The 24,081-nt window shown below is 41.4% G+C and overlaps 2 protein-coding genes across 4 annotated transcripts in view; one reads left to right on the top strand and one right to left on the bottom strand.

The window, feature by feature from the left end:
• Positions 1–301, bottom strand: part of NSMCE2 (NSE2 (MMS21) homolog, SMC5-SMC6 complex SUMO ligase) — a 277,542-nt gene extending 277,241 nt beyond the window's left edge. For all 3 annotated transcript variants that reach the window (XR_012514171.1, XR_012514172.1, XM_010344246.3), the window contains exon 1: positions 197–301. The gene's annotated coding sequence lies outside the window, so the exon portion shown is untranslated. The remainder of the gene's footprint in view (positions 1–196) is intronic.
• Positions 302–361: 60 nt separating this feature from the next.
• Positions 362–24,081, top strand: part of WASHC5 (WASH complex subunit 5) — a 63,954-nt gene continuing 40,234 nt past the window's right edge. The window contains exons 1-10 of the mRNA XM_003933716.4: positions 362–542; positions 4,345–4,654; positions 5,115–5,260; positions 5,905–5,989; positions 6,592–6,692; positions 9,886–10,078; positions 12,612–12,764; positions 14,592–14,705; positions 16,686–16,857; positions 21,307–21,434. Of these exons, the coding sequence (XP_003933765.1) occupies positions 4,469–4,654; positions 5,115–5,260; positions 5,905–5,989; positions 6,592–6,692; positions 9,886–10,078; positions 12,612–12,764; positions 14,592–14,705; positions 16,686–16,857; positions 21,307–21,434 (1,278 nt within the window). The 5' untranslated portion in view covers positions 362–542; positions 4,345–4,468. The remainder of the gene's footprint in view (positions 543–4,344; positions 4,655–5,114; positions 5,261–5,904; positions 5,990–6,591; positions 6,693–9,885; positions 10,079–12,611; positions 12,765–14,591; positions 14,706–16,685; positions 16,858–21,306; positions 21,435–24,081) is intronic.

Here is a 24,081-nt window from a genome sequence, read left to right as displayed (position 1 = left end):
CACCTGGGGGTAAAGGATGGAGATGGCGTCTCGGACTGGAGGGTAAACTGTCCCAGACTCACTATTGTGGCGTGAAAAGTGCCACAACCATGACCCAGGTCGACGGACTCCCGGCTCTGGGTCCCCGTGGAGCGCCCCTGAGGGAGGCGACAACTCCCACCACCCTCCCCAACGCTGCCCCCCGCTTTCGCCCTACCTGGCTGCCTGAGCTGTCTCCGTCTGGTGCCACACCAACTTCCCCCACCTGGACCCACCTCCTTTCCTCATCCCCCTTCGCCTATGGCTGCAAAGTGAGCGCGGGCTCTTGCGTCATCAGCCGTCGCCGGCGAGTGATCACATGACGCCCCTGCCTGCTCCCCGCCGCTTCGGTCATGTGACAACCTTCGGCGTCAGGGGGCGGAAGCGGTACTCGGACCCGCTCCCGGTCGGGGACTGTGGAAAGAAGAGGACCGTCACCGTGAGGGAGGTGTGGGACCCAGGTGCAGACTCCGCGCGCGACCGCCTGCCCTGCGCCTGCGCCGCTGGCGCGGCCCTGCTGACAGGTGAGTGGGGATGCAGTGCGCGCGCCCCGTTTTTGCAGTGCCCCCTTCCCCTCCCCGCTGGGCCGCGCTAGCCACTGGGGGGTTTGCAGCGTCGCGTGCAGCCTGGATGGGAGACTTGGGATGGAGGGCTTAGGGGTCTTCTGGGGCGGGGGCTGCAGTCCAGCTCTTCGTCTCCGCTCGGGGGGAATCATTTTGCACTCCCCTTCCTCGCTTTAGGAAGCACCTTTCCGCTGCTTGGTCCGAATCTCACCCTCCCAAGTTTCCGGGAACACTGCTGTGTGGATATCGTCGTTATTTCTCTATTTGCTATTGAGAAAACTGAAAAGCTAGTGAGGACTTTTACAGTCTGACGGGCCCAGATTTGCATTCTAGTTATGCCATGGGCTGTGAGTTTGGGCAAGTCATTGCTGTTTGCTGCACCTTAATGCCTTCACCTGTGACGGACTCATGCCAAAATCCTTTTCATTTTTGGGGAGAAAAATGTTCCCAGGGTCCTGATTCCTCTATGATCGGACAGGAAAAAGAAAAAAGTCACAGAGCCATGCAACTGAGTCTCCTGATTGCAAGTGCATGGAGCTCCCTCAAACATCAGTAAGCGGTAGTGAGCGAGAAGTTTTACTTACTGTCTTTGTGCACAGCAAGGGACACCTTCTCTGATTGTCCTTCACCTGCCTTTCCCAGGATTTCAGGATCAGCCTCATTTCAGAACTTTTCTGGAAAACATATGCAGCTTGCATTTATCTTGATCAACAACCATTATATTTTGTTTGTGATAATGGATTTATGGGGATTAGTGCTTCCTTTATGGAACTGAGGTTTTGCGAAAGGCTTAAAAATAAGAACTGCCTTTTTTAATCCTCTGAATAGGGTAAACAGTGTCTTCCCACGGCAGTTGGATATCCTTAAGAAATATTGTTCTGTACTCAGAGTAATTGGTGTAATGATACCATGCTTCATTCTTGAAAGCTTGTCTTTTGATTAGGATTACCTCCCAAGCTGAAAATCACAGTTCCATGCCAAATTCTTAAAAATGAAGTTGCCAGCACTCTTTTAAAAGAAAACATAGTGGGATCTCTGGTTCCATTTGATGCCAATGGTGATATAGCCTGTATTGAGAAAACGGATCTTTCAGAGTTTTCTTAATCCCTAGCACCAAGAGAACCTCTGAAAGGGTAATTTAGCATTGCTTGTTCTACAGTGTTTATTTGGACCTAATTCTAAAGTGATTTTTTTAAGACTTAACTGAGTCATAACAGTTTGTAAAGCTATCCATCTACTTCTTAGATAGCTACAACTTGCTTAGGCTTTTTTTTTTTTTTTTTTTTTTTTTGAGATGGAATCTTGCTCTGCCACCAGGCTGGAGTGCAGTGGCATGATCTCTGATCTCGGCTCACTGCAACCTCCACCTCCTGGGTTCAAGGGATCTCCTGTCTCAGCCTTCTGAGTAGCTGGGACTATAAGCATGCGACACCATGACCAGCTAATTTTTATATTTTTAGCAGAGACGGGGTTTCACCATGTTGGCAAGGATGGTCTCAATCTCCTAATGTGATCTGCCCACCTTGGCCTCCCAAAGTGCTGGGATTACAGGTGTGAGCCACTGCTCCTGGCCAGGCATTTTTAATGATGATTCTTAGATTCTGTTCTTCACCACCAGTACTTCAACCAACAGAGGGCTATTTACCAAATACTCTAGCCAATTATATTTGTGCAAATTATGGAAATTCCATTTGTTGCATGGAAAATATAACTAGTCCAGGTTAGGAGGTCTAGTACATAAAATATAACTAAGTGATTTCTTTCTTTCAGTTAATCTTGTTTTAACTCCTTCCATCTTCAAAAACTTAGCAGGAGATACTTGCATTATTAGGAATAGAAAACACAAGTGCTCTTCATGGGGCAAAAGAGATTACAAGCAGTGAGTTCATTTCAGTAAAAGTATGTTAAATATAATTCATATTTTGCTTTGGCATTAAAAAATTTAATATAAAGTTTATATATAGAATTTTAGAAAGGCGATTCACCTAGGTAATAAAGACCCATAATATTTGTTTTACTATTGCCAAACATAATTTGATGATTATTACCCTTCTCATCTTCCTTTAAAGTCGTCTACAGTATAATTCTAGAGTAAGGGCCTAAGGATTAAAATAAGAGCTTCACATATAAAGGTCTTGATCTCTGTCATTATCCCAGACTGAAGCTTCCCTGAATGTGTGCATGCAGGTACTGAGTCTGTCTGTCCTTCTGTATGTTGGGAGAGAGTAGAGTCAAGGGCAGGTAAATGTTACTTTGCTGTAAAATGTTTTTCCCAGGGACACTGTTGCCCTGTCATGTTATCCAAAATCTGGTAGCCATTGGACCTGTTCATCATAGCTTCCCCTCCTCTTCATGAGTCTAGATCAAGGGTTTCCAACCCAAGGCCTGCAGGCCACATGCGGCCCAGGATGGCTTTGAATGTGGCCCAAGACAAATTTGTAAATTTTCTTAACACATTTTGAGTGTTTTTGCAATTTTTTAAAAGATCATCAGCTATTGTTGGTGTTAGTTTATTTTAAGTGTGGCTCAAGGCAGTTCTTCTTGCAATATGGCCCAGGAAAGCTGAAAGATTGGACACCCCTGGTGTAAAGTTTCATCCTACTTAGACCTGGGTTAGTTTGGTGGTCTTCAGAGGGCTTTAGTAGGTGACTGTTTTGCCCATTGTCCATTATTTCCCCTTTCCCTCTCTCCTTTCCCGAGCCAGACCATATCCATGCAGAAAATGAAATTTTCTGAAATTCAGCCTGTTGTGGTTTAACAAGTAAGCATCACAGAGGAAACTAAAAGAACTTGTTAATAATGTATGCCTTAATATATATTAGCAGATAGCTAATATACACTCAGGTGGTTTTGGCAAGCCCCAGTTCCTTGTCATATGAGCTCCTCCACAGGGTTCTTTCACCTGGGTATGTCAGATGGTCAGCAGCTTCTAAAGCGGTCCCTAATGATCTCTGGCTCCTGGTATTCATGTCCTATGTAGGTTCCTTCTCTTGAGTATAAGCTAACTTACTGACTCTCTCCTAAAGGAGAGAATAGGGCCAGGTGTGGTGGCTCATTCTTGTAATCCCAGCATTTTGGGAGGCTGAGGCAGGAGGATCACCTGACGTTAGGAGTTCAAGACCAGCGTAGCCAACATAGTGAAACCCTGTCTCTACTAAAAATACAAAAATTAGCCAGGTGTGGTGGCATGTACCTGTAATCCCAGCTACTCAAGAAGGCTGAGGCAGGAGAATTCCATGAACCAGGAGGCAGAGGTTGCACTGAACTGAGATCGCACCACTCACTCCAACCTGGGTGACAGAGTGAGACTCCATCTCAAGGAAAAAAAAAAAGAAAAGAGGAAATAGGATAGAAATGAAAGATACCACTTCTGAGATTAGATAGCAGTGGGGTACATTGAAGCCACACATGCCCAGGGGTTCCTTCTCGCTAGCTCAGTGATGAGCTATATCATACCTTTTTCTCAAGAGGAGAGGTGACTAACATGTTGAAGAAGAGGCCAAGAGTGTCAATCCAGCAAAGTCCCTCCACATGACAAATGTGAAGAGTAAAGGATAAATACTCTTTACCCCATAAAGGAACTCATTATTTCTTACAATTTTTTTAGTGAGTTTTGGAGAAAAATGTTATGTGTTTCATATGGGTACACATGTTCTTCCTTAAATTGAGATTTCCTTTTTTTTTTTTTTCTTCTTTGACACAGCTGAGCAAACCTGCAGGAATAAATTGAGATTTTCATACTTTTTTTTTTTTTTGGATATAGGTTCTTTAATGGAGCAGCCAATCTCTCTGCACACCTGGTTCCATCTAATAATCTACAGACACCAGCTCTGAGGCCAGTTAATCATACCCAGTGTCCAGGCACGGAGTAGTCAGTCCTGCTCACAATGGTGGACTTTCTAGCTGAGAACAATCTCTGTGGCCAAGCAATCCTAAGGATTGTGTCCTGTGGTAATGCCATCATTGCTGAACTTTTAAGGCTCTCTGAGTTTATTCCTGCTGTGTTCAGGTTAAAAGACAGAGCTGATCAACAGAAATATGGAGATATCATATTTGATTTCAGCTATTTTAAGGTAATCTTCCTCTGGCATTTTTATGGTTGTCTTTTCTGCAAAAGCATGTTTTCTCTGGGAACCATGAAACTCAGTTAAGGATAGGTAATTATGGAAAAAGCTAAAGAGAAAAGCTTTTGGACTGAATTTAATAACAGCTACTAACTTGAAAGTAAGTTGAAGATATTGTGTGAAAGCCCTAACACAATATAATTGTATTTTTAAAAGATAACTTTGATATTTCACATGGAAGGGCCCCATACTCAAAGCATGCTACTCTTGGTTGCAATTCAAATTCACTTTTCTCAAAGGAATTTTATATCTAGGCTTTTGTTATCTTCATTGCTTTCTGTTGCTCCGCTTTAAGTTTGAGATATTTAAGAACATAAGAACAAATTTTTAGAAGACTCTGTAGAAATTGTCACCAACAAGTATGCTTTTACTGACATTTCCCATAGATGTGTTTTTTTTTTTTCCTTAGGGTCCAGAATTATGGGAAAGCAAACTGGACGCTAAACCAGAGCTACAGGATTTAGATGAAGAATTTCGTGAAAACAACATAGAAATCGTGACCAGATTTTATTTAGCATTTCAAAGTGTGCATAAATATATTGTAGACTTAAACAGGTACTGGTCAATTTAGTAATAGCTTATTCTGGTAGTAAATAGTGGAGAGGGAACAGGACACACAACAACATGTAAATCTCTCTGAGTTACTGTACAATTTCCTAGTTTATACCATATATAGTTGTCTTGTTCTTCCTGTGGCACTAGTCATCTTAAGAATTTTAAAGTTTTACTATAATGTCCTGCTCTTGTGAGGTATCATAATAAACATAGTTTATGCCAAGTCATAGAGCTTCCAATCCTGTCATTTATTATCATATTCTAGTGTATTATATGTGAAAATTGGGAAAAAGAACTTATTTTTATCATTAACTTTCTGTCTCTTCTATATTTCTTAAGAATTCATTACTCATTAACTTTTAAACTAGATAGATATTCCATGTTTTTCTGCCTTTACTCCTAGATACTTGTAATTCATAAATCAGGATTAGGGAATATTTGTGTTATTTGTAACAGCCGTAAATATCAAACGGTGGCCCTAAATCAGTTTATAAGACTCCATTCTTAAGAACATGAAGGACCATGAACTAGTTAAAGGCCAGAATGCCTGATATCCTGCCTCATCTTTGAAAAATCTTTCCTTCTTTAAAGATGTTAAAGTTTCTATTATAAATTAATAACTTGCTCTGGGGTTTTATTTCTAGATATCTAGATGATCTCAATGAAGGGGTTTATATTCAGCAAACCTTAGAAACCGTGCTTCTCAATGAGGATGGAAAACAACTTCTGGTAAGTAATAGTGATTATTTAAAATGAAATTCAAGAATAGCAAACTTAGTACCACTTCTTTTTCCCTTTAATTCACAAATACATATGAAATACCATTCTTTAAAGAGAAGCGAAATGAGCTTTTAATTATCTTCGAATTGGCAGGTCCATATCTGAGTTTAGAACATGGACTTTGAACAGAATTCAAAACAATTAAAAGTTATGTGGAAGTTATAAGCGTCCTCGTTGTAAGAATTCTGTCTTACTTTCTGCATCCCAGGCATCTTTCCTGGTGCCTAGTACATACTGACCATTTGAGAAATGCTTATTGAATAAGTGAATGACTTTATGATGAAGAGGTATTCATAATATTGGGATACTGTTTTGGTGTCCCAAGCAAAAGAGCCAAAATAGGCCAACTGAAAGATTATCACTGGGAATTAAACTCTATTTCACATAAACTTCAAGGCCCATTTTGCAAGAAGGTAAGAGCTCTTTGAAGGAAACCTACCTTTTCCTTGAAATCTGAAACTTTTTGCAGAAATGTGATATTTTTAATGATTACCAACTTTACTCCCTAAGGATGTATAATCCTGTGATTTTGGCTTTTGTCCTCTTCTCAGTGTGAAGCACTGTACTTATATGGAGTTATGCTGCTGGTCATTGACCAAAAGATTGAAGGAGAAGTCAGAGAGAGGATGCTGGTTTCTTACTACCGATACAGGTATTCCTGGGCTAGGATTGTACTTCCAAAACACTGCTGTTGGTAAAATGCAGTTTACGTTCCCATACTCCTTGTACTGTGAACAGCAGTAATAAAAAAATGGATAAGAAAGTATACGATTCCAGCCGGGCATGGTGGCCAGCACTTTGGGAGGCTGAGGTGGGCGGATCACGAGGTCAAGAGATTGAGACCATCCTGGCCAACATGGTATTTTTGTGCTAAAATACAAAAACTAGCTGGGTGTGGTGGTGTGCCCCTGTAGTCCCAACTACTGGGGAGACTGAGGCAGAAGAATTTCTTGAACCTGGGAGGCAGAGGTTTCAGTGAGCCAAGATCGCGCCACTGCACACCAGCCTGGCGCCTGGCGACAGAGTGAGACTCTGTCTCATACAGTTCGGCTAAGTGCGGTGGCTCATGCCCACAATCCCAACACTTTGGGAGGCTGAGGCAGGCAGATCATCTAAGGTCAGGAGTTCGAGACTAGCCTGGCCAACATGGTGAATCCCTGTTTCTACCAAAACTACAAAAATCAGCGGGGCGTGGTGGTGGGTTCCTGTAATCCCAACTACTAGGGAGGCTGAGCAGGAGAATTGCTTAAACCTGGGAGGTGGAGGTTGCACTGAGCCAAGATCACACCACTGCACTCTCTAGCCTGGGCAACAGAGCAAGACTCTCTCAAAAACAAAAGTGTAAGATTCTTATCTCTTCTGAGCATATTTTAGGAATATAACAATTATGCCCTATTATATTTCATAATAGATTATAGATTTTAAAATCTATATATTACATATAAAATATTCTATATATTATAGATTATTATAGGTATGGATTATACCATCCCTAATGATAAATACAGTTTTAAAAAGGAGTCTATATTGTGAACTTTCTTTACCTTGAGGCTAAATTTCAAAGAGTCTTAGAAATCTAATGAAGGTCATTTTTGTTTTTGTTTTTGAGTAAAAGCAGCTAGAAATTCCTTGGCAGATATAAGGAATCAGTGTACTTTCTGTTGTCATTTTCAGCTTGATGACTTTGAAAAGTTGTCATTCAGAGGCAGGTTGAAAATGAATCTCTCAAATATTTGCATAGAAACAAAAACAAATCAAGCAACAGCACACATCCACAATTATTTGTTGTGTCTATCTAAACAGAACTGTGATTCTTCAGGAAGTAAGGTTTTGAAACCAGGAGCCACCTTAACCAGCTTTTTAATTTTAGTATCTAACACACAGGTTTTCAATTTGTGGAATGAGCTAAAAATGGAATACCAGGTCAGTGTTGGAAATAGTGAAGTTTCAGAGAAAAAACTGTCACTAAGAAGGAGTCAATTAGGAGCTTGAGCTAAAGAGAGAAGGAGTAGAATTAACATTTTCAAACTTAAAAATTAGAACAAACAGGCAGACTCTCAAGGAGAAGGGGTTCTTTGGGGACGTTATACTTTTGCAATACCAGTTACTACTGTGTCCTCAGCAGGAAATTAATCTTAGGCTCCTCAACTAGACTTTTCCTTTCAGCTGTATCAGTATTGGAAGGGAGTTTTCTATCTGTGATCATTCATGTCAGTTTGACCAAGCTGTATTTCTTTTTTTGAGATGGAGTCTCGCTCTGTTGCCAGGCTGGAGTGCAGTGGCATGATCTCAGCTCACTGCAACCTCCCTCTCCCAGGTTCAAGCGATTCTCCTGCCTCAGCCTTCCGAGTAGCTGAGACTACAGGCGCAGGCCACCGCACCCAGCTAATTTTCATATTTTTAGTACCGATGGGGTTCCACCACGTTGGCCAAGCTGGTCTCGATCTCTTGACCTTGTGATCTGCCCACCTCAGCCTCCCAAAGTACTGGGATTACAGCCGTGAGCCACCGCACCTGGCTGACCAAGCTGTTTTTAACACCCCTGATTTTGAAAATGAGATTTGAATGGCCTTTCCTATATTTCTGAGAGTACCTGGAAAAACAAAAACTATAAATAGTCTAAAGAAGAAGAAAAAAATATTGGCTTATCAAGCCCAGTTTGAAAATACGGCTTTACAACATCTAATTCATTAGAATGTGAGCATTCATTATTGAAGTGACACTGAACACTTCCAAGTCACAGTCATGGCAAAAGAGATTCTTACAGCAAATAGGAGATCATCTCCAAGTCTCAGATTCTTTGAATCTAGTTCATTTCTTTCAGAGCTTACTATTCCACCCTGAAAATCACAGACATGTATATTAGATCTCTGTAGAAAGAACAGCCTGCCAAGAAAAAAGTTAGTATATATTTCAATTTGAATTGACATAATAAATGTCAGGTTCACCTTCTTTATCCACGATTTTCAAATCCAAAGAGCTGTGAAAAAACATATATTCACAAGTACATACACAACACACATGTACATATATGTAGTAATTCATTTGGCAGCAAAACCTGGTCTAACTTGTAATCATTTGGATTCAAAACTTGCCTGGAACAGATATGAGGCTATATATAGTCTTCACTTATCTCACTTTTGTAAGTATTCATAAATTTTCCTCCAGAATTATTCACCTATGTTGATCATGGGATGCCAATTCAGACCCTGCTGGAGTGTTATACTGTATATAATATATATTGTATATGATCTATGTGCCATATTACTTTCTTATATTTGAAAAATGCTGTATTCTGAAACAAATCCAGTCCCACAGATTTTGGAAAAGGGATTATGGACCTTTACATAGTATGAATACCCATCTTCTAAACAGGCTTTCAAAACTATAATTTTGAGGCCAGGCACGGTGGCTCACACCTGTAATCCCAGCACTTTGGAAGGCTGAGGTGGGCGGATCAGTTGAGGTCAGGTGTTCAAGACCAGCCTAGCCAACATGGTGAAACCCCATCTCTACTGAAATACAAAAATTAGCCAGGCATGGTGGCAGTTGCCTGTAATCCCACCTACTCGGGAGGCTGAGGCAGGAGAATTGCCTTAACCTGGAGGCAGAGGTTGCAGTGAGCCAAGATCACGCCACTGCACTCATGTGTATAAGTGTGTGTGTGTGTGTGTGACACACACGCGCACACACATAATTTTGAATCTTGAGGATATAGATGGATCTATGGTCATATCTAAAACTGTATTGAGTCGAAGTAGAATGGAATTCTTGTCTTTTTTGGACTTTTCAGTTTCTAATATGTGTGGTTTGGGCCTTTGTTTCCCATTGTGAATATGACTCAGTGCTGCGCGATCTTCTGCTGATTCAAATATGGATGATATTTGTAAGCTGCTTCGAAGTACAGGTTATTCTGGCCAACCAGGTGCCAAAAGACCACCCAACTATCCCGAGAGCTATTTCCAGAGAGTGCCTATCAACGAATCCTTCATCAGTATGGTCATTGGTCGACTGAGATCTGATGATATTTACAACCAGGTGGGAATTAAATCTGTTAAGACCTATTAAGACAGTTTAACAGACTGATTTCACTTCCCTCTTTAATTACTCCTTTCCTTCTTTCTTTTCCAAAAGAGTGAAAGCAGCTAGAAACTTTTTAAAACCTTTTGAGCTGTGCTCCAGGATGATAAAGGAAAGAGGGTTATTAATTTTGGCAGAATTAGAGGTTTCAGGGAGAAGATGGGATTTGAGCTATTGGGAAGAAGATGCATTATTTTAGTCATTCATTCAAGAAGTAGTTGTTGAATGTGTGATATGTGCCCATTCACATGCCAGGTGCTGGGGACCCATCACCGAAGAAGCCTGGCCACATCCCTACTCATACTGAGCTTGTAGCTTAGGAAGGACAGATGACAAGATTATAGTAAAGCAGGATGGGTGTTATCTTAGGGGAAGCAAAGGGTGCCATTAGAGCATGCAACAGTGACAGCAAGGTCACAACAGGTGACAAAAGGAAGGTAAGAAGAGTCCAGGAAAGGAGGCAACCTGAGCAAGGCTGTAAAGATCAAGCAGCATTTGAAAATTGTCCCAATCCCCTTGCCAGTATGTGTAGTATTATTCACTTTCTTTAAACAATACCAAAGAAAATTACCATTTGACTTCATTGTTCTGAAGAAAACATAATTTTAAATGTTATATTTTTAAATATTTGTAAAAATTATTATTAGGGAGTAAAGAGGCCAGGTGCGGTGGCTAACACCTGTAATCCCAGCACTTTGGGAGGCCAAGACGGGCAGATCACCTGGGGTTGAGAGTTCGAGAACAGCCTGACCAACTTGCAGAAACCCCATCTCTACTAAAAATACAAAATTAGCTGGGTGTGGTGGCACATGCCTGCAATCCCAGCTACTTAGGAGATGGAGGCAGGAGAATTGCTTGAACCTGGGAGGTGGAGGTGTTGGTGAGCCGAGATCGCACCGTTGCACTTCAGCCTGGACAACAAGAGCAAAACTGTCTCAAAAAAGAAAGGTGGGGGAGTAAAGAGGCCTGTGATAACTGTGGATATCATTTATCACAGAATGAACCTGATCTTTGCAGTTCTTTAGGTAACTTGTTAGTTTTTTGTGTGAATATGTTAAGTATAAATAAGAGGGTTTTTTTTGGTTGTTGTTTTAGGACAATTCAAAATCAGCAGATGCCAAGTCTCTGTAATAATTGTTGCCTTTCACTGAGAATTCAGTCCAAACCAGCCACAAAGGAGGTTTTTGTTCCTATACCATTTCTCTGTTCCTCACAACAGCCCTGTAAAGTAGATGGCATTATCCCCATGTTGCTGTTGAGCAAAATAAGACTTGGAGAGCTTAAATAATTTCCTCGAGTTCCTATTACTAAGTAGCAGAGCCATAATTTGAATTTGGTCCATGTGAATTCAGAGTGTCTCATTCCTGATCACCTCTTATTCCACGTCTTTCTGAAAGCAAGTGTGTTTCTATTTTCTCCTTGCCCCATGACCTTTATTATTTATTAGCACAAAGGTTCAATTGTGGTTGTTCTATGTGTTCACCCCACTCTCTGTCCTACACCTCCCCCATTCCTGGTCATAGCTGATAGATCAGATTCTCTGTCTCCGGGTAATCTGGAATTGGGTCTGAGAACCAGTTTCTGGAATGGAGTTTACCTACAATATGCAAAACTGGGAGTCTGCAGGCAGCCTCATTCTGCCTTGTATATGGAGAGTAGCCTGGAGGGAGAGAAAAGTTGGGCCCACACATCAGGGGGAGAAAGAAGGCGTTTTGGTTTCCAGTCCTAGCCACTGCCTGTGGCCTGGCCACATTGCTGCCTGCAGGTTTCATGTGACATGGCTATGTCTGTCCTTATAACAATGTCTCTCCTTCTTGCTTATGGGAGCTCAAGGTAATTAATATATGCTGTGTGCGGCCCCAGATTTCTAGTACATGAGGGGATGGACCCCTAGGGAACAACTGCATTAGAAGATAAGGACCCAGCAAAGGAGATTGAGAAGAGAGAGTGGTATCTGGGAAACCAGAGGAGGAGAGGGTTTTATTCCTCAGAGAATTTAAGTGGGAGTCCTAAAAGAAGCTGGCAAATTGGATAGTTGTGAGGTCGTGAGCGACCTTAGGGAATTCCACGGGGATGATGTTGGAGGTCAAATTTCAGCGAGTTGAATAATAAACAGAAAGTGAGAAAATAGCAACAGCTGGTAGAGCCTATCAATTCTAAGAATTGTCTCTAACGGGAAAGATACGACAAAGGACAAGTGGTGGGAGACACAGGGATGGGACTTTTTTTCTTTTTTTTTCTTAAGAGAAGACTTAGATTTGCAGTAGAGTCAAGGGCTGGAAGGAAGAGAATATTATGGGATTAAGGATAAGAAGGAAGATCTTGGCAAGCAGTGGCACAGTCTGAGAATGGCTTCCAGTGTCCAGGATCCTGAAAGGTGATGGGCTTTGGAGAAACTGATGTGTCCTACAACCAGAGAGTTTAATTTGAGCATGTCTACACGCAAATATTGCCAACAGCTCCCTCCTGGGGTTTTGTCTCAATATTGCAGGTCTCAGCGTATCCTTTGCCGGAGCATCGCAGCACAGCCCTGGCAAACCAAGCTGCCATGCTGTATGTGATTCTCTACTTTGACCCTTCCATTCTTCACACCCATCCAGCAAAAATGAGAGAGATCGTGGATAAATATTTTCCAGATAATTGGGCAAGTATTGCTAATTTTTTTCCCCTACAGTAAATGTGTTAGAGAACTAATTTCCCTTTCTTTTGGCCTTTAACCCAGAGGTTGTAATGTTGTAAATAACAAGACATAACATCACTTAGGTAAAGTTGCTCTAAGTGTATTGAAAATTTTGTAATTGTAACATGAAGGAATATATGAGCCAGGAGATATCCTGAAGAACCCATTAGTCTTTTTCTAAAATGGATGCTCTCAAAATTAAACCATTTATTAAAATTTATCTTGTTTTACCTTCTGAGATTACAACTAAGTTGTGTAAGGATTTGTTTATTATTCTGTTTTCTGAATGTAAGCTAGCTGAATTCATCTAATTCATCACTTTGTGAATAGGAATTTCACTTTTATAATAAAGTTTTACCTATAAGCTAACTGTGATGAGTTATTAAAGTTTATATTATTGCAAGGATATGCTTGTATCTTTGTAAGCATTGTTTCATTTTAAAATATATATATTTTTGAGACGGAGTCTTGCTCTGTCGCCCAGGCTGGAGTGCAGTGGTGCAATCTCAACTCACTGCAACCTCTGCCTCCCAGGTTCAAGTGATTCTCCTGCATCAGCCTCCCTGGTAGGTGACATTACAGGTGTGCACCACCATGCCTGGCTAATTTTTGTATTTTCAGTAGAGACGGGGTTTCACTATGTTGGCCAGGCTGGTCTCAAACTCCTTATCCCAAGTGATCCACCTGCCTCAGCCTCCCAAAGTGCTGGGATTACAGGTGTGAGCCACCATGCCTGGCCAAAAATATTCTTATAGGAATAAAACTTGCTTTATACTTAATATATGTGAAATGTTTTCTTTACACAAAGAGGCTTTCACAAAATTCAGTGAGTTGTATCATAATTGTAGGTAGCAGATTTTGTTCTGCTTCTATATCAGCTTTGAATCACGTTAACTGTCTGTTATGAGGGACCTTCAATTTGTTGGTAGTATGAGGACTGCCTACGTTAGCAAGTGATGGTTCCTGGCCAACTGTGAATCATATTACTGAGCTCGGAGTTGAGCAACCAAGAGGAAAACACTGATAGTGTGGCTTCATGTTCCTGAGTTTAATAAAGAAGTTTTGACCATGACACTATAATTAAAGACATACTTATTATTGAAAAAGACCAAGACTGGGTGCAGTGGCTCATGCCTGCAATCCCAGCACTTTGGGAGGCTAAGGCAACAGGCACAGGCACATTGTCTGAGCTCAGGAGTTTGAGACCAGCCTAGGCAACACAGTGAAACTCCGTCTCTGCTAAAATACAAAAAATTAGCTGGGCATGGCTGCATGTGCCTGTAGTCCCAGCTACTCCAGATGCTGAGGCAGGAAAATAGCTTCAACCTGGACGATGGAGGTTGCTCTACCTGGCGACAGAGCAAGACTACTATCTCAGAAAAAAAAAGATCAAAATCGATTTACATGAAACATATAAGATACACATCTAAAAAAATGCCCTGGCACACTGAAAGGGATTTTTAAAAAGATATCCCAGGAAAATGCCAACCAATAAAACAACTGGTGAGAAAACATTAATATACATTAATATTGTACGATAGAGAATTTCAAAAAGAAACATTAATAGGTATAAAGAGGCCTTTATTAACAAGGGGGAATTAACAATCAGGAACACTTACTTAACAATCAGGAACACTTACCTATACATTTGGAAAATCTTGATTTTTCGTTGGAATGGAGTTTAACCGTGAAGGAGTGGGTATTGTCTTCTGTAACTTTTTACGTATCCATCCCCTTGCCTTGAAGTGAGTAGGAAGTTAACAAATACTGAATGAATGTCTCCTCTTTCAGGTAATTAGTATTTACATGGGGATCACAGTTAATCTAGCAGATGCTTGGGAACCTTATAAAGCTGCAAAAACTGCTTTAAACAATACCTTGGACCTTTCAAATGTCAGAGAACAGGTAGGTTCTAATCCAGGGACATTCTCCAATAATTGCAGGCCTGGTTTATGAAGTAGCAAATAAGCTAAGTAGATTTCCCAAGGAATTTGGAAAATAATCACTTAGACAATTTAATGCAGTGATTAATAAAAGGCGAATTTCGGCCGGGCGCGGTGGCTCAAGCCTGTAATCCCAGCACTTTGGGAGGCCGAGGCGGGTGGATCACGAGGTCAAAAGATCGAGACCATCCTGATCAACATGGTGAAACCCCGTCTCTACTAAAAATACAAAAAATTAGCTGGGCATGGTGGCGCATGCCTGTAATCCCAACTACTCAGGAGGCTGAGACAGGAGAATTGCCTGAACCCGGGAGGCGGAGGTTGCGGTGAGCTGAGATCGCGCCATTGCACTCCAGCCTGGGTAACAAGAGCGAAACTCCGTCTCAAAAAAAAATAAAAAATAAAAATAAAAATAAAAGGCGAATTTTATAGGTTAGAATAAGATAAGTGATCGTAGGTTTTTAAGTTATATGGCATATGTAAATTGAAGATTAGGATTCTAAGGAAGATTCAGTACCCTCAGACAAAGCGTGGCTTATGCCCCAATTGACTCAGTTTACTTTTGCTTAAAGACTGTATTCTTATGGCCAAAGCTGGTTTTACCAATAGCTGGAATTAACATGCTTTTATCAGTAGGATGAATGAAGATGGTAACTGAATGCATATAATATGTCCTGTCACTGTAATTTAAATTTGTCATTTCCGATGTGCCAAATAAGCAACAAGACTCAAGACATTCATCTTAAAGTTTAAATGCTTATATTCTATCTCTTTTGTTCTTACACAAGGCAGAAGGAAACATCCGAGTAAGTAGAGGAATAAAGATAAAATCTTACTGGGGAGCATATTTGATATTTCTAAATGGTTATGTTCCTCATCCTGGCTCAGTTACTGAGTTTCCTGTGTGGATAAAACAATATTGACTCAAAAAAACTTCATCATGTTCTATTCAAATAAATTGAATTCCATAAATAATGCACAAAGCAATTTCAATGTTGGCACATCTCCTAGAACTATATTAGAGAAAGTGGCACTTGTATACTTACCAACATCAGAACATTAATTTTTCATTACTAAAATCCCTTTCTAAAATTGCATTTTCTCATTTGTGACATTTTTAAGAGGTTTCTTGATACCATAGATTTAAACTAACTTGACAAGGTTAGTGATGTTTAACATTTGACTTGCTTAAAGTACAGCAGAATGACCAAAATTTCCAAAAAGCTGGTTTGGGAATTCATTTTTGATATACTAAGGTGTATTTTTTGCTAAGCTCTCATAAACCTGTAGAAGAACTCTTAACTTTGAAGTATTTCTGCTCTGTTCTGCCTTCTTTGTCAACAGTATTAACAAGAACAAGCAGTTGAGCTTCTGCCTTCGTTTCTTTTTCATCTAAGTTAAGAATAGAAGAGTTCTTAGGAACTACTTGGTCCAAGTCTTTGTTGGAAATTTGAAGAAACCCATACACAGGGGTTAAGCCCCAAGTCACACCAAAGTTTATCCACAGCCAGAACTAGGAAGTAGTCTCAGAATTCTAAGTCAATTGCTTTTTTAAAATATGTTCAATAAGCCAGTTGTCTTTGAGCCCTAGAACTATAGTCCATATGTTATTCATCTTATATAGAAACGTTGTCTTCAAGCCCTAGAACTGTAGTCCATATGTTATTTATATAGAAATTATATGGAAATGTTCATGTTTGAGCCCTGTAACTGGAGTCCATATGTCATTCATGTTATATAGAAATTTTGTCTTCGAGCCCTATAACTGTGGTCCATGTCATTCATGTTATATAAAATGTTGTCTTTGAGCCCTATAACTGGAGTCCATATGTCATTCATCATATATAGAAATGTTACCATTTGTCAGTGGATTCATTTGAATGTGAGTTATTTTCAAGATAAATGACTCTTTAAATGTAATTGAAGTTTTTGACTTTTCCAGGCAAGCAGATATGCTACTGTCAGTGAAAGAGTGCATGCTCAAGTGCAGCAATTTCTAAAAGAAGGTTATTTAAGGGAGGAGATGGTTCTGGACAATATCCCAAGGCTTCTGAACTGCCTAAGAGACTGTAATGTTGCCATCCGATGGCTGATGCTTCATACAGCAGACTCAGGTAATGCACAAAAGGCATGGCTGTTCACATTGCTTCACATCAAGACTCTCAGAATCTGGACCTACTTCACAGTGCAGAGTGGTTTAGCAGGGAGAGGGGCCTTGGATGAGAATCAAGTTGCTTTTTAAAGGTAGTCATTTTTGTGTCAACTTGGATTGGCCACTAGCACACCTGAAAAGCTCTCCCCTGTCAGGTACCGTTAGGTGCTAGGGAATAAGGGGACATTTTGCTCTCATGTTCAAGGAACTTGAGACTCATCAGACTGGAGAGATCAAATGTAGACATATGAAAAAATAGAACTGCCCATCTGTGGTAGGCAGAATAATCCCTTTCAGCCCATTCCCAAAGATGTTCATGCCCTAGTCCCTGAACCATTAGATATATTACATGAAAAAGGGGGATTGAGGTTGCCTATTAGCCGACCTTAAAGTAACGAGATGTTTCTGGATTATCCTGGTGGACTCCATGTAATCATAAGGGTCCTTGCTGGGCGTGGTGGTTCATACCTGTAATCCCAGCACTTTGGAAGGCCAAGGCAGAAGGATAGCTTGAGCCCAGGATTAGTGGCACTGCAGCCTGAGCAACAGAGCGAGATCATGTTTCAAAAAATAATAAAATAAGAGTCCTTTAAAAATTTTTTTTTTAATTATTTTTTTAGACAGGATCTCAGGTCCTCCAGGTTTGCGTGCAGTGGCACAATCTCAGCTCATTATAACCTTGGCCTCCTGGGTTCGAGTGATACTCCTGCCTTAGCCCCCCTCAAGCAGCTGGGACTATAGGCATGTGCCACCACACCTAGCTAACTTTTTTGTATTTTTTGTAGAGACAATATTTCGCTGTGTTGGCCAGGGTGGTCTCAAACTCCTGAGCCCAAGCAGTCTATCCACCTCAGCCTCCCAAAGTACTGGGATTACAGGCCTGAGCCACCATGCCCAGCATGTAAATAGAAGTCCTTAAATCAGGAAGAGGGAGGCAGAAGTGTCAGAACCAGAGAGATGCATTGTGACAAAAAACTTGACTGGCCATTGTTGGTGTTAAAGATGGAACAGGCCACAAGCCAAGGAATACAGGCAGGCTCTAGTGGCTGAAAACAGCAAGACAACAGATTTTTTCCCTAGAGCCTCCAGAAGGAGCCCAGCCCAGCCAACACCTTGATTTTAGCCCAGTGAGCCCCATCTCAGATTTGTCACTTCTAGGATGATAAGAGAATAAATCTGTGTTGTTTGAAGCCACTGAGTTTATGGTAATTGTTAGAGCTGCAATGGGAAACTAATCCAAGGCCCAAGGCAGTAAACAGAGACCAGGTGTGTCAAACAGACAGTTGGTGTGATTTGAGTCCAGAGCAGAGAGGGAAACAGCTTGGGTTAGGGCAGCAGAGGAGGTCAGGAAAATCCCATGCAGGAATCACGAGCCAACCAAGCCTGTGATGAGGTTTTAAAGCAAAAAGCAGAAGAAATTCTAGACTGCAGAAATGATGGAATAAGTGTTACGATTTTGGAAATAACAGAAAAATGTATGGGCCCACTGAGTTGATGGCCTGGCTGGACCAGAGTGATTATTTAAGGTAGATTGGGTCTTAGCCTTTTATGGGTCATGGTCTCCGAGAACACAGTATGACCATCAAATTCAGATTGTGAGAAACACCTCAACCTTTGGTTTAATGGTAGAAAAATAAGTGAACTAACATCTCTGAGCTTGTTCAGGGCTGGCACAGTTTCTTATTCTTAGTAAATGCTGGATCAACACTAATGAACCAGTGCATTCCCTCATCCAGAGCTGTATACCCCAACCTCTAAGAGGTTGTCATTCAGCAGGCCTGTGAGGCCCTCTGCTTTTTGTTTTTCACTCAACAAACTTTCCTTGAGGACCAACTCTGAGACAGGCAGTGCGTGCAGCACTTCTTTGTTCTTTCAGATAACACTGTGTCTCTAAAAAAACTGTGCACACCAGATTCCTCTGTAGCCTCCTCTTGTAATGCAGCCCCTGTCTCACAGCTCCTCCAGCCAGGATGACTTACAGTCCCTCTAGCTACCGTCTGTTTCCACTTCCTGTGGGTGATCCACAGCGAAAGCAACAGTGGGACTTCTTCATCCTTCATGTCTTTGAAAGTGTCTGGAGTTTCCCCTCAGCCTTCTCTCCAGCTTCTCAAACCTTTATCCCGAGAGCTGCTTTCCAGTTTGTTTCATCAAATGCTTGTTGGCCAATATATCCTATATTCATACCCACAGTATGAATACCATGGCCGAAGTTTTTAATCACTGGGTCTGTTTTTAATTAGTTGAGTTTATTTTTTACATAAACTCCAGTTCTAATTTGAGGATTTTACTACATTGACTCAGCTTTTAATCTTCTTTACCAAAAGTCTTATATTCACAAGCGTATAAACAACTCAAGCCCTCACTTTATCCTGTCATAAAACCAGCTGGGGTTTTCTGGTGACTCAGCCTCATCTTCATCTTCTGCGTGACTCTGCCTGACAGCCCTGCCTGTGTTCAGAAAGCCAGTAGTCTCCTGAATTTGCACCCGTGCCACGGCCAACCTTGGCATGCCACAGGTCTATGGTTTATCTTCAGCCACATTTGTCTTTCATTTTTGTGCCTGGCAATTGCCTGACCTGATTGCATTGTACAGGATCATAGCTTTTTTTTTTTTTTTAGACGGAGTTCCGCTCTTATTGCCCAGGCTAGAGTGCAATGGCGCGATCTTGGCTCACTGCAACCTCCGCCTCCCTGGTTCAAGTGATTTTCCTGCCTCAGCTTCCCGAGTAGCTGGGATTACAGGCATACGCCAATGTGCCCTGCTAATTTTGTATTTTTAGTAGAGACGGAGTTTTTCTCCATGTTGATCAGGCTGGTCTTGAACTCCTGATCTCAGGTTATCCGCCTGCCTCAGCCTCCCAAAATCTTGGGATTACAGGCATGAGCCATACATGCCCAGCCCAGGGTCATTATTTATCAGAAACAAATGACTGGCCTATCTGATTGTGAGTCACACATAGGAAAAGTAACTGCTTACTTAACTTCTATGGAATTTCAGTCATGCTGTACAGAAAGGCAGGCATATTCTCAGATTGCCTCCTATTGAGTTCCTGGAGGCATTTCCTAGGCATACGATGCTTGTACAGAACCTTGTGAAGAAACATTCTCTTAGGAAATACTGGATGAGGAAGGCTGGCTGGCTACTGAAGTTTGACCTGAAAATTCTGATGATTCTGCAGTTCTCTGGTTATGAATCCTCAAGGGTCAGATCTGAAAGAGATGGTCAGGCCCTGGGAACATAAGAAGCTCCTGGTTTATACGGAGTAGCTAAATGTTAAAGCACATTGAGGAATATGGAGTGTTTGTCCAACAACTGGGTACTTACATTCTCTCTATGCAAATAAGAAAGCAGATTAAAATCAGAAGGTTTCTAGTTGAATTAAAATTAATATAAAGACAAGTGGAACTCCTCAGTTTGATTTGTGTTTAGTTAGGTCAATATGGAGCTGAAAATTTTCTCTTTGTGTAATCATTGTCACCAATTCCAACATATTTCTTCCCAGATAGTTCTGGAGAATTCATGAAAAATCAGAACTCTGTAGCTTCCCTTGAAAACTGAGCCTCTTTTCCAGGTTGTCATGAGTCTCTCTTCCTGATGGAGTAACTTAGAAATCAGCATATAAAATGACCTTCCACAGGCAATATCATAACTAAAGCACCGAAACCACCCATGACATATACAGCATTGTTGTTCTATACCTGCCAGACACCTGAGATGTTGATGACAGGAGGACTAGGAAGACAGGAGACTCAGCTTCCTTCGATTTTTACTGGGGGCTTCTCACCTAGTAGGTAGCCTCTGCTCAGCATGTACCAAAATTCCAGACTTCCAGAAGGAAAGCATTGTTTGTACAGACAGTTAAGGCTTAGTGAGCTGATCTTGTGACTTCTCAAAATGATGGCAGCTCTTCATGAAATTCAAGTTCCCAGATGCCAACCAAGAGCCAGCCTTGCAAACAGGCCTCTCTAGGGTTAGTAGGCCGCAACTGAATGGCAGGGATCAATGCCTAAAGCAAAGCAACTCCAAACAGACAGGACATGAGGAAGCCACCCACCTCTGAAGTGGTACAAGAAGACTGCCCCCCTTCATTTTGGGCAGTTGCTATAAACAAACTGCAGAAAACTCACAAAATTTGGACACACTGTTTTGCAGCTGATTTTTTTTTTTTCATTTAACAATCTTTCAAGGATGATACTCCATGTCAGATTCAATTGTCCTTTTAACAGTTTAATTGTACTCCATTGCATAGATGGACTATATTTCACTATCTTTTATTGCTATACATTTTGCTTGTTGCTTTTTAAATGCTTAAAATGAAGGAAAGTATTTTAAGAATTTATCTTATTTTTATAGATATTTTGTACACATTGTACACATTTTGTAAGCAGGTAACACTTTTCCTGTTTCTAGCCTGCGACCCAAACAACAAACGCCTTCGGCAAATCAAGGACCAGATTCTAACAGACTCTCGGTACAATCCCAGGATCCTCTTCCAGTTGCTATTGGATACTGCACAATTTGAGTTTATACTCAAAGAGGTAAAAATATTTGAATGAATATCACCACAGTCTTAGCTTTTTTATGCTTAAAAATATTTTTTTAAAAAGTCTAGGATTGCTTGCTCCATCTCTGATTCAAGGTACAGATTTCAGCTGTTGAGATAGTTCTTACAGTAAAAGGACAGATATAAACATTTAACAAGCATGTAATACCTCCTTTCACTGGGGGTTTAGTAATGGGGAAAGGTACATGAGATCGTAGAGGTTATAGCCTAAAGAGGACTATAAACATTAATCAAAGACTCATACTAGGCCAAATGCAGTGGCTCATGCCTATAATCCCACAACTTTGTGAGGCTAAGGCAGGCACATCACCTGAGGTCAGGAGTTCCAGACCAGCCTGGCCAACATGAGAAAACCTCGTCTCCACTAAAAATACAAAAATTTGATGGATGTGATGGTGCACGCCTGTTGTCTCAGCTACTGGGGAGGCTGAGGCATGAGAATCACTTGAACCAGGGAGGCAGAGGTTACGGTGAGCCAGGGTCGCACCACTGCACTCCAGCCTGGGCAATAGAGTGAGACCCTCTCTCAAAAAAAAGAATCACACTAATAAAAATGTAAATACAAACTCAGATATTTGCTCTGAAGGAAAGGAATATAGTTCTCCAAGTACCTAAAATAAAGTATTCTTTTGCAGCCTGGGAGACTTCCATGAGAATAAAAGCAAGAGCTTCTGAAAGGACCTGGAGAAGGGGTCTGTGAGTGTTAGCTAGACAAAGGTAGGGATTCCAGTCAGAAGAACATTCCAGTGAGGAGAAGAAGAATATCAAGTCTTGGGTGAGGAGGAGCACAAACAATTCAAAGACCTGAAAGACCAGTTGGCTGGAGGGGAGGGAAGGAGAGAAAGGTAGTGTGAAAGGAGGCTGAAAGGTAGGCAGGAGCCAGCCCATGGTAGGCCTTGTAGGACTTTGGTCTTTATTGTAAGAACCGTGAGAGCCTACCAGAAAGGGATTAAGTGGGATGGGTAATTTGCATTTGTACAAGGTCATCTTGAGAACTTTAAGGCATCTGAGTTCACTGAAGGAAATGCTGAGATTACTCTTACCTCCAAAGAAGCTTATATGAGCATAAATGCTCAATAAAAATGATAGGTACCTGGGAATACGCAGGTCTTAAAACCAGTATCCCTAGGGGTTTGGATCAGGCGGGTCAGGAATAGATCGGATATTTACACCCGTTTAGAACAGATCCTCCTTTTGCTTCAGTTTGGTTAGTGGAATACTAGAGTTTATCTTCTAGGTGTCTGAGGACACTATATTCCCCATTAAGTAGTTCAGAAAAAGTAGATGCTAACTGCTAACATAATGATAATGCCTGTGCTGAGTGTTTTCAGTGATTTGTCTGGGTATTACTTTATCAAATCAGGTAAATGCTGCTCCTTTTTGATCTATTAATAATTTTAATGATTTCCCTCTGAATAGCAAATAGTTATTGAGTATCTACTCTGTTCTTAGGTACTGGAAATTTAAATATGAACAAAGTGTCCCTATCATCTAGCAGCTGTCAGTATATTAGGGGAAGAAAGATTAAGCCAAGATGAGAAACCATGAAAGATCCAAGAACAGGAACCAAGTCAAAGCAAAAGTGGCCTTTCAAAGGCAAGTGAAAAAAACGCCCACAGGGAAGAAATGCCCAGTCAGGCTGCAGTGGCTCACGCCTGTAATCCCAGCACTTTGGGAGGCCAAGGCAGGTGGATCACCTGAGGTCGGGAGATCAAGACCAGTCTGACCAATGTAGGGAAACCCCAACTCAACTAAAAATACAAAAATTAGCTAGGCACAGTGTGCACGCCTGTAATCCAAGCTCCTCAGGAGGCTGAGGCCGGGGAATTGCGTGAACCCAGGAGGCAGAGGTTGTGGTGAGCCGAGATTGCGCCACCACATGCTGGCCTGGGTGACAGAGCAATACTCCTCAAAAAAAAAACAAAGGAAGAAATAGCCTGAGGCCAGTTAGAATCATGAACTGGAGCCCCAGGGACCCAAGAGTTCTATAGATAATATATAGTTCAGCATTGTCTGACTGACCAACCCTACATTTCTAATGATAAGTCTGTTCTCTGGAATCTATGGAAACCAAATGGACAGCTTCCTTCTGTCTATTCAGGTAGGCAGGAAACAAGACAGCATAAAGGAGTACAAACTCATTAAAGGTCTTTGGGAAAGCTCTGGTAAAAGGAAAAAAATAAAAATTGAGCAAAGAAGTGATAGATTTGAATTTCTGACATTTCGGCGTTTTGTTTGTTTGTTTGTTTTGTTTTGTTTTGAGATGGAGTCTCGCTCTCTCACCCGGGCTGGAGTGCAGTGGTGTGATTTTTACTCACTGCAGCCTCCACCTCCCAGGTTTAAGTGATTCTCCTGCCTCAACCTCCTGAATAGCTGGGATTACAGGTGCCTGTCACCACGCCTGGCTAATTTTTGTAGAGACAGGATTTCACCATGTTGGCCAGGCTCGTCTTGAACTCCTGACCTCCCGTGATCCACCCACCTCGGCCTCCCAAAGTGCTGGGGTTGCAGGAACAAGCCACAGTGTCTGGCCTTCAGCTTGGTTCTTTAACCCATGCTTCCTCTCTTTTCTACTTTCCATCCTTCCTCTTTCTTCTACTTCCCAATCACTTTCTGAGTCT

This window comes from Saimiri boliviensis, chromosome 15 (genome assembly GCF_048565385.1).
Source record: "Saimiri boliviensis isolate mSaiBol1 chromosome 15, mSaiBol1.pri, whole genome shotgun sequence".
Taxonomy (NCBI): Eukaryota; Metazoa; Chordata; class Mammalia; order Primates; family Cebidae; genus Saimiri; species Saimiri boliviensis.
The sequence above is the reverse complement of the archived record's forward strand: the minus strand, read 5'-3'. Positions and strand labels throughout refer to the sequence as shown.